This window comes from Artibeus jamaicensis, unplaced genomic scaffold (assembly GCF_021234435.1).
Source record: "Artibeus jamaicensis isolate MK-2021 breed Jamaican fruit bat unplaced genomic scaffold, CSHL_Jam_final contig_519, whole genome shotgun sequence".
Classification (NCBI taxonomy): Eukaryota; Metazoa; Chordata; class Mammalia; order Chiroptera; family Phyllostomidae; genus Artibeus; species Artibeus jamaicensis.
In genome coordinates this window covers 48,805,212-48,819,441 of record NW_026521871.1, presented here as the reverse complement: position 1 = coordinate 48,819,441, position 14,230 = coordinate 48,805,212, and the positions used below count along the sequence as shown (strand labels likewise).

General features: G+C 43.7%; 1 protein-coding gene across 1 annotated transcript in view; it reads left to right on the top strand.

Moving 5' to 3' along the window:
* SCN11A (sodium voltage-gated channel alpha subunit 11) overlaps nucleotides 1–14,230 on the top strand; it is a 133,597-nt gene that overhangs the window by 51,988 nt on the left and 67,379 nt on the right. The window contains exons 4-5 of the mRNA XM_037148344.2: nucleotides 8,935–9,208; nucleotides 13,815–13,933. Coding sequence (XP_037004239.2) covers nucleotides 8,942–9,208; nucleotides 13,815–13,933 — 386 coding nt within the window. The 5' untranslated portion in view covers nucleotides 8,935–8,941. The remainder of the gene's footprint in view (nucleotides 1–8,934; nucleotides 9,209–13,814; nucleotides 13,934–14,230) is intronic.

The window sequence follows — 14,230 nt, the reverse complement described above, 5'->3', positions numbered from 1 at the left end:
TAAATTCTCTGTGGCCAATTAACTTAATCAGAAAAATTAATGTATACTTCTTTTCTGCAGAGCTAGCAAACTAATCTTGGGATTGGTTTTAGACTGAGCTCAATTGTGTTAAAGTCTGTTCATGTCCCTTTGCTTTCTGATTTTTCTTATGGGATCTAAGCAAGAGGAAGGGGATATTATTTTTGGTCATCTACTTTAAGGAACATGGTCATCAAAGTTAAGAATTTGCTGTTCAGACCGCCATCCAAAACAGCATCGTATAGGGCACATCTACCTTTGGGCTGTCTGGCTTGGTTAGGATGGAGAGTGTCGTGGTGGGGCCAGTGGAATGCCTATGGGAGTGACATGTAATTGGGAAGGTGGCGGTGAGGCTAATGTCCCGGGAAGCATGTCACACACAGTGTGTGTGCCATAGACCCTGGCTAGCTGGAAGCTATGTGTCTTTCTTCTCCTGACTCCCTTCTCTCACCTCCTTGGGATGTCTTAGCTTTGAGTATGAAAAGCTAGGCAGGCAGATGGATTACAGGATGGTGTTAACTTGGGGTTGAGATTCTCCAACACTTAGGTGTGTGATCATAGGTAAGTATTCAATTTTTCTAGACCTGAATGTTTTCTTCTGTACACTGTGGATGATACAATAATGCCCACTTTGTAGATTTCCTGGGAAATTATGAGAGATAATCCATTTAAAGCATTAAACACAGGGCTTAGGCCATAGTATATAGCTCTTATTAACCTGAGGGTGGATGTTTGGCATCTCAAGTTGTGTGGACCAGGTTCATGTTGAAATGTTCTGGGCGTGGCATTGCAAACCTTTGGTGATTTCCCCAGTGACTTCACTTACTAGTCGGGGGAAAGTGGAGTGTCAGGTTATCCAGTTTGGCTCCTTCCCAACAGAGAAACACTAGTACAGAAGGTATAAGGTTAAACCTTTACCTCTTAGGAGAAGGTCACAATTAACCCCCCTTAGTTCCAGATGAACATTTCCTTCAGAAATGTCCCAAAGATAATCTTTACTTCATGAGATTGTCCTGAGGACTAAATTGCACCTGGAACAGGGTTGACACCATTAAATGATACCTATCATAGTAAAAATGTTTGTGGTAAAGCCTTAATTGAAAAGTTCATGAGGTAAAAATTGCATATGTATTATAATGATAGCTACATAGATTATGCACAATAAGATGACAGAAAAGAAATATACCAAAATGTCAAAACTTGTGCGTGTTGAGTGGCTTTGGTTTGTGGGTAATCATTTCCTTGTCTTGTTTTCTAAATTTCATTTAATGGGTGATTCTATTAGCCAGGGCCCTGGCAAGAAACAGATGCTACATCAAACTGGGCGTTTTGAGGATGTTTTATTATAGAAGCATCTTACAAAGGTATGGGCAGAACTCAGTAACAAAAACAAGTAGGGGTGCAATTCCCAAGTGTGGTGAGAGTGGGCGCTCTTCTCTCCCACGTCTGAAAAGGCAGCAGGAAGGAGGTGCTTCGGAAATGGAGAGAGAGCTGCATGTCTAGGCCAGGTGACAGCCACTGTGGCCCATGGCTATCAGCAGTGAGGGAGTTGGGGAGGAGAACCCTGCCATCACTCTCCACCATTCTGTGTCTGAAACATCTGTGTCTGAAATCATTAGTGTCTGAAACATTTGCCTTTATACTTGATTATTAGCAATGCTTGGAAAATAATTGCACTTAGCCAATTTAGTTCTTCAATTTTCCATGCAATGCAATCTATTTTCTGGACAGAAATTTTCCAAATTAAATATTTTTGGTATGAATTTCACAATGAAGATTTGAATCATTCCAAACTTTACCAATTATTGTGAGTGCCATATTGATTTTTATTAATTTAATTATTTAATTAATTTTGCAGGTGCAGCTTTTATTTCCATAGTTCAGTTTTTGTGCGTCTATTTTTTAAATTTATTTTTTTTATTGATTATGCCATTACAGTTGTTCTATTCCCCCCTTCATTCCCCTCCACCCTACCCCCGTCCCCACCATTACCCCCCCTTTAGTTTATGACCATGTGTCTCAAGTTCTTTAGATTCTATATTTCCCATACTATTCGTGCCCCCCAATCTATTTTCTATCTACTGTCTATGCTACTTATTTTCTGTACCTTTTCCCCCATTCTCCTCCTCCCACTCCCCTGTTGCTAACCCTCCTTGAGATCTTCATTTCTATGTTTCCACTCCTGATCTAGCTGTCCTTTTTGTTTTTGTTTTAGGTGTGGTTGTTAATAACTGTGAGTTTGCTGTCCTTTCACTGTTCATGTTTTTTTTAACTTCTTTTTCTTAGATAAATCCCTTTAACATTTCATATATAAAGGCTTGGTGATGATGAACTCCTTGAATTTGATCTTATCTGAGAAGCACTGTAACTGCCCTTCCATTCTAAATGAAAGTTTTGCTGGATAGAGTAATCTTGGTTGTAGGTCTTTGGATTTCATGACTTGAAATACCTCTTTCCAGCCCCTTCTTGCCTGTAAGGTCTCTTTTGAGAAATCAGCTGACAGTCTGATGGGAACTTTTTTGTAGGGGACTGTCCCCTTATCTCTTGCTGCTTCTAGGATTCTCTCCTTCATTTTAATCTTGGCTAATGTGATGATGATGTGCCTTAGTGTGTTCCTTCTTGGGTCCAACTTCTTTGGGACTCTCCGAGCTTCCTGGATTTCCTGGAAGTCTATTTCCTTTGCCAGATTAGGGAAATTCTCCTTTATTATTTGTTCAAATAAGGTTTCCACTCATGACTGTTCCTCTTCCCCTTCTGGTACCCCTATAATTTGGATATTGGAATGTTTAAAGATGTCCTGGAGGTTCCTAAGACTCTCCTCATTTTTTTGAATTCTTGCTTCTTGACTCTTTTCTGTTTGGCCATTATTTGCTTTCTTCTGGTCCACTCCATTGATTTGCATCCCAGTTTCCTTTTCATCGCTATTGGTTTCCTGTGCAATTCCATTCATTTCAATTAGTTTCGCCTTCATATGTTTTTCTAATTTGTGGCTATAATCAACCAGTTCTGTGAGGATCCTGATCACCAGTGTTTTAAACTGTGCGTCTGAGAGTTTTGCTATTTCTTCATCGCTTAGATTTATAGGCTCTGGGGCTTTGAGATCTTCTCGAGCCATTTTTGGTCTGTTCGCGCCTGTTAAGTCTGAGGAGCAGAGCCTTGGACTCCCAGGTCGCTAGGTTGTGATGCTATATGTGGGGGCGTAGTCAGAGCAGGGAAATGGCGACCCCCTCTGCTGTTCGCACCACTGGGTGAGGAGCAGAGCCTTAGGTGGTTCACCAGGGCAGGGCCACTCAGGTCGCTGGGTTATGACGCTGTATGTGGAGGCAGGGTCAGAGCGGGGAAATGGTGGCGCCCTCTGCTGCCACTTGCCTCTGGGGCCTGCTGGATCCCGTCTAATCACCCACTCCCTCACTTGTCTATCTGCGCATGAATGTGCGACCACAGTCAACCCACAGCCCTGCTCCCTTGCTATTTCCCTGCGGTCACTTGCTGGGTCGCTCACTAGGTCCAACCCTGTGCCTGGGTTCCGCGCCTGAGTGCCTGAGTCCGTCTGACCGAGTTTTCCTGTGCAACCCTGCTCTGCCAGCTGCTGGTTTCGCCCCTCTTATCGGTCAGGCTGAAGAATTTGTTGTTATCAGACTTCCAAAAAGTTCAATTTTCTGTGTTCTAGCTGTGTTTTCTGTTGCTAATATTTAGTTGTCTCTAAACTTCGTTGTGTGAGAAAGCACGGCATCTCCACCTATACCTCCATCTTGGCGGAAGTCCCCTTTGTGAGTCTATTTTTATCAAAAATATTTGATTCTCCTATCAGCCCTGGCTGGTGTTACTCAGTGGATTGAGTGCTAGACTGCAAACCGAAGGGTCGCTAGTTTGATTCCTGGTCAGGGCACAAGCCTGGGTTGTGAGCCAGATCCCCAATAGGGGGCGTGTGAGAGACAATCACACATTGTTGTTTCTCTCCTTTTCTTTCTCCTTCCCTTCCCCTCTCTTTAAAAATAAATAAAATATTTTTAAAATATTTGATTCTTCAATCAATTTTTCGATTAGTAAGAAAATTATACTGCATGGGATTTTATTTTGTCAGATTTATTTGAGTAGGTATTTTTTATACAGCCCTCTATTTCCTGGGTCAGTTTTTGCAGTATTCAATGTTACTTTTTTATTTTTATTTTTAAAGTATATTATATTGATTTGCTATTACAATTGTCTCATTTCCCCCACTTCATTCCCCTCCACCCTGCACACCCTCTCCCACCCACATTCCCCATTCTTTAGTTCATGTCCATGTGACATTAGTTCTTTAGCTTCTACATTTCCCATACTATTCTTGCCCTCCCCCTGTCTATTTTCTACCTACCATCTGTGCCACTTATTCTCTGTACATTCCCCTCCCCCCTCCTCCCACTCTCCTGTTGCTAACCCTCCATGTGCTCTCCATTTCTCTGATTCTGTTCCTGTTCTAATTGTTTGCTTAGTTTCTTTCTGTTTTTGTTTTAGTTTGCGGCTGTTAGTAACTGTGAGTTTGTTGTCTTTTTACTGTTCATAGTTTTTGTGTCCTTTTTCTTAGATAAGTCCCTTTAACATTTCATAAAATAAGGGCTTGGTGATGATGAACTCCTTTAACTTAACCTTATCTGCAAAGTGCTTTATCTGCCCTTGCATTCTAAATGAAAGCTTTGCTGGATAGAGCAATCTTGGATGTAGGTGCTTGCCTTTCATGACTTGAAATACTTCTTTCCAGCCCCTTCTTGCCTGTAAGGTCTCTTTTGAGAAATCAGCTGACAGTCTGATGGGAACTCCTTTGTAGGTGACTGTCCCCTTATCTCTTGCTGCTTCTAGAATTCTCTCCTTCATTTTAATGTTGGCTAATGTAATTATGATGTGCCTTGGTGTGTTCCTCCTTGGGTTCAACTCTTTGGGACTCTCCGAGCTTCCTGGACTTCCTGGAAGTCTATTTCCTTTGTCAGATTGGGGAAGTTCTCCTTTATTATTTGTTCAAATAAGTTTTTCACTTGTTGCTCTTCCCCTTCCTCTTCTAGTACCCCTATAATTCAAATGTTGGAGTGTTTAAAGATGTCCTGGAGGTTCCTAAGCTTCTCCTCATTTTTTTGAATTCTTGTTTCTTCATTCTTTTCTGTTTGGTTGTTTCTTTCTTCTTTCTGGTCCACTCAATTGATTTGAGTCCCAGTTTTCTTCCCATCACTGTTGGTTTCCTGTGCATTTTCCTTTATTTCACTTAGTGTAACCTTCATTTTTTTCATCTAATTTGTGACCAAATTCAACCAATTCTGTGAACATCCTGATCACCAGTGTTTTGAACTGTGCATCTGATAGGCTGGCTATCTCTCGGTTGCTTAGTTGTATTAGCTCTGGAGCTTTGATCTCTTCTTCTGTTTGGGCCATTTTTTTTTTTTTTGGTCTCGTTTTGCCTGTTATGTATGAGAGACACAGCCTTAGGTGTTCACCAGGGTGGGGCAACCCAGTTGCTGGGTTGTGACACTGTATGTGGGGTTGGGGTCAGAGAGGGAACCATGGTGCTTTTTCTGCTCTCTCTCTGATTTCAGTCCCCTCTGCCGCTTCCCCCAAGCAAACTTGGCTCTTCTGGTGCTGATTCCTGTGTGGGTAAGCTTGTGTACATTCTAGGACCCTGTGGGTCTCTCCAACGAACTCTCCTGTGAGGCTGGGAGTCTTTCCCTGCACCTCAACCCCCACAGTTGTTATCAATCGGTGTTTTGAGCCTTTAATTACTGGCACTGGGACCCTGGGTTGCACAGTCTGTCTTGCTCTCCAATTTCACCTAGTTTATCTGCGTACGAATGTGGAACTGCCCAGTCAGCCACCTTGTGCACAGTGCCTCACTTTACAATTGCCGCCTTGCTGGGTCTGCCTATTGCCACCCCGAGCCCGGGGTCTGCCAGCTGCCGTTTGCATGCTGGAGGTGCTTTATGCACCCGGTGCCACCACTTTTTGTGCCACGACCCATCTCTGCTCAGCTGCCTGACTCCCCCCACTTACTGGTCTGGATGAATTTGTCTATTTTATCTCCTTGGTTGTCCAACTTCCATACAGTTCAATTTTCTGTCAGTTCTGGTTGTTATTTTGTTTCTAAATTGTTGCTCTTATTTTGGTTGTGGGAGGAGACACAGTGTGTCTACCTACGGCTCCATCTTGGCCGGAAGTCAAGACCTCAATGTTACTTTTAAGATGTGGTTCTTTAGTTATTTCATCATGTATGACAAACTTTAATGTATGAAATTTTAGGGGTTGTCAATTTTATTTTGTGTTATTTATTTATATCAAATCTTTTCCCCTCAAGAACCAAGGAAAAACATCCCTAGGATCAGAAGAGCAGGGCCAGAGGGTCCTGTTTCTTCTTTAGCAGTCTCCTATATGGTAGCAGCCCTCCACTGGATTCCTTGCTGTAACTTAGCATAAGGTCCAGTTTTTGCATCGAGGGTCTTCCTCAGCTCATTCATTTTATAGGATCAACTAGCATCCATATGCCTTTGACTGCAAAATACTTCATTCCTATCTTGAATCTCTATCTTTCATGAGCTCTACAGCCAAATACAATAGTGTCTCACTATATGTCAACTTAATTTATACAAATTCAATATGTACATTTCTGAGAGACTGAGGAATGGAATGAAAGGAAAGAAAAAGGGAGGGGACAGGAGGGGAAGAGACTGATTAAGCAGTTATGTCCAATTCCATCATCCAGACAAATCTGTAACGATGAGTAGGACAGAAGGCAGTGAGTCAACGGTTCACTTGTTTCATTTCAGTTGACATACGGCTCACACACTGTGAACATCACATTGCCCTTAGTGTGTTTAAAGATACTATGTTGCTGTTATTATGTCCCTTAAACACAATCCAGTTCCTTTGGGGATTAACTGAAGAAAGAGTGATTGGTTCTGGCAGTGGAAGGAAAGCTGACTGTATTGAATTTGTTGACCAGTGGGTTGGGATGCCTTTTCAATAGGGTGCCTTCCTGAGGGATTGTCAAGAGAAGTTTTGACAATTTTTTTTCTTATGTGCTGTTTTCAGAGCCTGACATGTATAAGCTGTGATTTCTCTGTATTCAAGTGTCTTCCAGTTCTCTTCACTTCCAGGTCCTCCAGGCAACTTTAGTTTCATGTGTTTTAAATTGAGTTTATTCCACCAAAGCTTCTTCTTCCTCTAGCAATTTCTATCTGAGTAGTATCACTCTTTGACCCAGCCACTCAAGCCAAGAACCTTAGTTCCTTACAGTCCTCAAATCCTTCCCTTCCCATTGATCACTTGTCAAGGCTATTTCTTAACTGTCCGTCAAGTCCATCCACTCCATTAGGTCATCCTCAGTGTCTGTGATTTGCGGTAATGGTTTCCAAGCTGATTTCTATGATTTTAGCCTCCCTACCCCTTTGCCCTCTGTCCCATGCCCTATTCATTCTCACCAGTTAGAGGGGTATCAAAAAACACAACTTGATAGTATTGCTTCTCTGTAACAACAAACAACAATAATAACAACCCACTGTTTAGCAACTCCCCATTACCCTCAGGGTGAAGTCCATGGTCTTTACTAATGATTTTAGGGCCCTGTGTGCTCTTGCAGTGCTGACTAGAGCCTCTTCCAGCCATTTCACTTCACAAACTCTCCTTTCCTGGCAAACAGAACTTGTTGATGCACACCATATTCTTTTTCACTCAGGGATCCCTGTGCATGTATTGTGCTCCTCCTGCAACACTCTGATGTCTCCTTTTTTCTTGTCTGAGTCTTATATCTCCTTCAGTTCTCAACTGAGACATTAAAGCTTTGGTAGGCCATCCCTGATTTCCAGAATTAGATGCTTATCCTACACAGATGTGGCATCCTCTACTTCTCACTGTGGTAGCATTTGTCTTACTCTGCTGTAACTCCATCCTTTATCTGTCTTCTCCATTACACCAGGGTGGCATAACTGTAGGACCAAGAGGAGGGATTATGGTTCTTTCCATCATTGGTGTCTAGCACTATGCCTAGCACAGATATTGAGCACATGGTTGTTGAATGGACAAACCAATGCTATGTTGAATTCCCCTTCAGAATTCCCTGGAGTGCTTTTTTACCATCTGGAGTGGTTTGACAGTCAGTCCGAGGCTGGCATTCAGTAAATAAGAAAGGAAAGTATGTCTTTCATGGGGAATTAAAGCATTCAACCTGAACACTATTGCTTTTTCTCAGTCTAGTTTTAAGCCTGGGGCTGAAGAGAAAGTCCTTGTAAAAGGAGCCAGGACAGCTGTCATCTCATGATAGAGTGACCCTATTAGCTTGGGCAAATCCTTGTTGTTTTCTTGGGGTCTCACTTCTGCCAGGTCTGTGTCTCAGAAGTAGAGAGCTGGCGTAGGATTATAGATGTTAATGTGAATGTGCATGCCCATGTCTCATTCCATCACATCTTAAGAACTTTGCTGACCAGATGTGAGAAAACACCCACGCACTTAGTTGTGATTTTACAACCCATAGCTATAGGTTATTTGATTCCCTGTTCCTTCCTCTGCTATTCACACTATGGCCATTGTCTACCTCCTGGAGGCTGCATTTCAGTAGCTCAGCTGGTTGGTTCTTATTATCTTGCTCTATGCTTGGGTCTGAATTTTAGAAACCGGGCTTCTTCTGCCTATTGTTCCAAATTCAACTTCCTACCTATCCCTTGATCCTCCAGGAATGATGCCCTGCTTTCATCTTGCCTGTGTCCAAAGTTCCTGCTATACTGACAGTGGTGGTCACTTCTCACCTGTCCCACAGTCAATAAGCTTCTAGGCCCCCTCACCTCAGTCTCAACTGTTATAGACCCCATGACATTGTCCTTGGAGAGCAGAATGCCAGGGCAGGTTGTGTGCTCTCTACCTCCCAAAGCTCTCTAAGGAGCTGCTTTTTGTCTCTGTCCCGAGGGTGAAAATGGATGACTGGTGCTACCCAGTGATCTTCCCAGATGCACGGAACTTCCGCCCGTTCACTCCAGAATCTCTGGCTGCAATCGATAAGCGGATTGCCATCCAAAAGGAGAAACAGAAGCTCAAAGACCGGACCATGGCAGAACCCCAGCCTCGACCTCAGCTTGACCTAAAGGCATCCAGGAAGTTGCCCAAGCTCTATGGTGACATTCCTCATGAGCTGATAGCGAAGCCTCTGGAAGACTTGGACCCATTCTACCGAAATCATAAGGTAGCTCCCTGGGGAGGCTAGGGTGTTTTAATTGTGCAGTTGTAACTGATGTGGCAAGGATCTTCAAATGCTGATTTTGGGGTTTGCAGGTGTCAGACTATACTTCTCCTTTGCTGATACCCTTTGTCATTGCCTTCATAATCCTGCAAACTCCATTCAGTCCTCGCTTTCTCTCTGTAATGCATGTCTCGGAAAACAACATGAAGACTAGAGCAGCAGAAAGATTAAGAGAAGAACAGAGACCAAAAAATGGTATCAGAAAGAGGACTGGCTTAGCAGTCAGAAAAGTTGGGTATAGGCCATTTCAATGATTGACTTCATGACTTTGGGTAAATAACTTCACTAATCCTAATTTTTTCTCATCTGCAAAATGGGAATAGTGCCTGTTTCCCCTGCTCTACAGCATAGACATGATGTGGAATCACTTTATGAGCTGTAAAGCATTGTACCTGTGTGAAGGATTAATATCGCTGTCCAGGATTATCCAGTTTAGCAACGAGAGTTTACTCTGAAAGCTTTTTAGAGTTTACCACTAAAAAAGCTTTAGGCAGTAGGCTTTGTAGGCTTTTATTAGTCTTATGAAGGTCAAAACCCTAGAGCAGTGACTTCAACCTTGGCACTGGTGAGCTGCAGGAGGCACACTGGTGCACCTGCGAGAATCTTTAAAACATGCAACACCTGGTTATTTTGTCAGGGGCCTAACTTCTTTTCCCTTAAATGGCCAAATTAAAAAAAATTGACAACAGCCAACACAACAATGGCCATTTGTTGTGAATGAATCAAAATTATACCTATTTTTGTCAGATCTGAAAAAATATAATACATATTTTTTTGGTGTGCCAAAAAATTTTGGTAATTAGATTACATGTGCTGTGAGATGAAAAAGGTTGAAAATCACTGCCCTAGACCAACACTTAACACATAATCAGAGCTCAACAAATGAAAAGTAAGAACATGGTAATCAAGTGGACACATGCAGATTACACGTAAGCCCCATGCCAGTATGTGATAGGCTTGCTGTTTTTTCATCTGCCCAGATGTAGTTCTTGGAGGAAAATTCTAGTAAAACTTTGTAAAAGGGGCCCAAGTGAGGAAATGTGAATGCTGTGCTCCTCTGATGGCTGTTTGAAAGCCAGGGTGACAGTGAGCAGTTCTCTGCAGACCATTCCTTTCAGGAAAGGCTCAGAAGACCTTGCCATTATCGTCTCACTGTGTGATCCAGCTGAGAATGGAAAGTCCACCTCACTGGACTGGGGCCAGAGAGGAAGGAGGCTGGGGAGTTTGGGAGAAGTCCTGGAAAAACATGGAATGCTGAGAGCATCCTTCCCTAGCAACCATAAGAAATTCTTCTCTCCAGAGAAAAATGGCCTGGTTTGATCCAGACTCCGTCCAGTGGGGATTATATGTTGTGGATGCGATGAACAAATTCACACGGACTGCAGAAGTCCTGTGGAGAAAAGGGATGGCACAGCCTCTCTCTGAGAGAGAGAGAGCACCCTGACCCTTGTCTGGACAGGCTTTTATTGCTTTTCTGGGAGCATTACCTCAAGGAAGGTCTTCATTCATCATTGTCAGGTAGTAATGATCAAACAATAGATAACATTTGAAGAACTATGAGGGCTTCTTCTAAGTCAGGGTCAGTTAGCTAAAGGGCCATAAAAGTTTTGGGAAACAAACTCATTTCATGCTTGGACCCTTATCATAAAATTGAGAACATTCTTAGCAAAGGAGGTTTCACAGGATTTTATGCATTCTTTCTTAGGCCTGATTGCCAGGAGAACCCACCCTTTCCAGCACAGTGCTGCACCACCCTCTGGCATTGTTTCAGGCTTAAGTCAGGCAAGGGAAGTAAGGCAGCCAAGAGATTAGGAGACTTCTTGCAGACGGAATGAGGACTCAGGCTATGTCAAAGCTGAGGGGTGAGGGTCCATCACTCCCTTTTTCTATAGCCCCCCAAGACCTTCCCCAAGGGCCCCTTTGCAATCATTCCTGCTTTAGGTTGTCCCTCCCTTGAGGAATCTTACCCATCATTGGCTAACCAGTCATCCACCCGGGGCCAAGCAGTGTGAAGTAAAAGGGGGCAGAGGCAGCGCCCCTACCAGGAAGATAAGCTTTGTTTCCTTAGTAGCTTATGATCCCAAGGTCCTTTACTCAGCCTTAGCCATGGGAGTTACCATTTCTGAAGCAGGCAGGGCAATTCCCAACACTGGTTTGTATGTCCTTGAATTGGGATAGATTTAGGGTTACCAAGAAAAATGGGGACCATCTGTATAGAGGAAAGTAGTGGATGGAAGGGAAAGATAAGAAAAGGGAAGAGAAATGAAGGAGCATAAACACTCCAATATTTCTCCTTCTCCTTATGCCCCAGATTCCAGGGGCTTTGGGGAGGCAGAGTTTTGAGTGTGAATTAACTGCTGGAGGCCTCCTTCTGCCTCAAGGCTGGATAAAAGACCCATGAAGCAGGCAGCAGCTTGGTATGTTGTAGACAGTCCTGGAGGACAGGCCCTATTCTCACCTGGATGGATGTTCTAGAAGTATCTCTTCTCAGCCTGGGTCCTCCCTTCAAATCAGAATACACAATACTTGTTTAGAGCTCCACACATCTATGACCTCACATGACCAGTACTCTCAACAGTTATATGAAGTATGTGTGGTAGTGAATGTTCCATCTTACAGAAAAGGAAACCTGTGATAGACTAGATGGGGAAGTGGCTTATGCCAGGCCAAACAGACAGTAAGGGGTGGAGCTGGGATTCAAATCCAAGGGCACTTTATGTAGTTGCAGGCCACTTCCGCTCTTTAGGAGCTTCCATTTTGAAGACTTACAGGGAAAGGGGTGGAGATGTGTCAGCAAGCAGGCAGAAGGAGCTGGTACCTATCATTATAATCACTAAAACCCTGGCAAGTGTAGTTAAATACACCATTAGCTGAAATATTTAAAGCAGTCAGAGGAAGCGTTAATAAAATATCAAAATCAAAGGGCACAGAAACAGAGCCATGTCATGCCACCTATTAATCTGGGGTTACTCACCTCAAGGATAGGTTTGATTTCTGCCCATGAATTGTGTCTTGGGCTCCTGAACTCATTCATGAGTTTTCAAGAACCCAGTGGCCCATTTCATTTTCTAACAGAGTGTCTCTTAGTCCACACAGTTTCCTGCAGCCAGATGGTCAGCAGACAAGTAAGTTCCAGTAGCTAAGTGGAGCAAGGTTGATGGTTGGCAGTAGCTGAAGTTCTGGTACTTGAGCTAAGGCAAAACCCACCTGCTGTCTTGCACCTTGGTGACAGGGCCTGTCTTTCCTGTCTGAGAACATGTTGGATTACATGTCATGTAGTACTTTTTGCAAGTCTGAAAGGGACAGTGACACAGGGAGACAGGAATAATGCTTGTTCTGTGAAGGCTTTTGTAACTAACAGCCTATAGGACACATAAAGGAACAGTTATATTATAGTGAAATGTAAAAAGGGAGGTCTGGGTGTGGATGTTGAGTGCAGGGTGTTGTGCAGGGGGAGCTGCTTTGTTCCCAGAGCCCAGGAAGATGTGCTAGGGGGAAATGGGTTCAGGTTTGGTGTAATTCGGGGGGGCCAACTGGGCACTGTGATGGGGACAGTGCACCATTTGGCAGGTCTGTCCTGGGTTTGGCATCCCTGGACCTACCCACTAAAGGCCAGTGGAGCCTCTGGTCATTGTGACAACCCAAAACACCCACATGCCTTTCCAGATGCCATCTGTGGAGCTTCCCCTGCCAGGTGAGAACCCCAGGCGGATTTGTCTCTATGTCCATGGGGGATTGGAGAGCAAGTCTGGGAACCTTGACAGCTTTTTCTATTAAAGGTCCTTGAGGTTAGGATTGATTGGCAGACTGTCTCATGTTGAACTGCTCAAGCGCAACAATACGGACTCTCTAGGTCCCTGACTATTTGAAGATTCATTATAAAGTTTTCATTAGTAATCAAAATAATCTGCTGAATGTGAATGTTCCATTCCACTTCCATCTCTTCCATTTCTCTTCTAGTTCTTGTCTCTATAGATAACACCTAAGAGCACAGGTGGCAAACACAAGGCCCTTGGGCCAAATCCTGCCCTCCACCTTGTTTTATCTGCCTGGTACCTTGTTTCTACCCAGTAGCAGTGCAGAGCTCTTTGCCCCTAGTTAAGGAGTAGTTACATTTATACAGTCCTAAAATTACATTTGGCCCTTTGAAGGCAACCAAGAGGCTGATGTGGCCCCCAGTTAAAATGAGTTTGACACCCCCGCCTTAGAAAGTACAACAGGAAGAGCTTTGTTTGCCTCAGTTATCACACTTCACACCTGTTTTCTTTATTTGCAGGGCCATGTGCTCCATCTCTGCAGCCTCCAGAGTATTCCAACAGGTGAACAGGCCACAGCCCAACACTTATCTCGGGGTTTTGAGTGAGATCCAGGCCACCTGGGGACACCTGTTGGCTTCCAGAGTCACAGTGTTGATTGTCACAGGCTTCAAAGTGCCAGTTCTCTAATCAGAAGCTGTATTTAAAGCCAATCTGAATTTTCTCTAAATGAACTCATGACAAATATTGTTTTCTCACTGCATGTAATTCTTGTTGTGTTTGGTCTTTTGCAGACATTTATGGTGTTGAACAAAAAGAGAACAATCTACCGCTTCAGTGCCAAGCGAGCCTTGTTCATTTTTGGGCCTTTCAATTCAATCCGAAGCTTAACCATTAGAATCTCAGTCCATTCATATCCTTTTGTTGCATCTTTTACTAAGTCCAGGTCCTGTGAAAAGTGCATGTGCCCCAGAGTATTCATGTGTTTGTTGAGTGGAAACAGCTCATTCTTTCAACCAGTAGGGTGAAGGGCCTACTGCTGCATGGCAGGACTGTGCTAGTGCTGGGTGTGAACCTGGTGTGGTCCTCCCTTGGGATGCTTGGCCTCAGAAGGAGCTGGGGCAAAGGCAGGCCGATTGCTGTAGTGAGATGGGCAGCTTGGAAGAGCTAGTATGGACAGGCACTGCTATGCCTTTGGAGGCATCAAGGA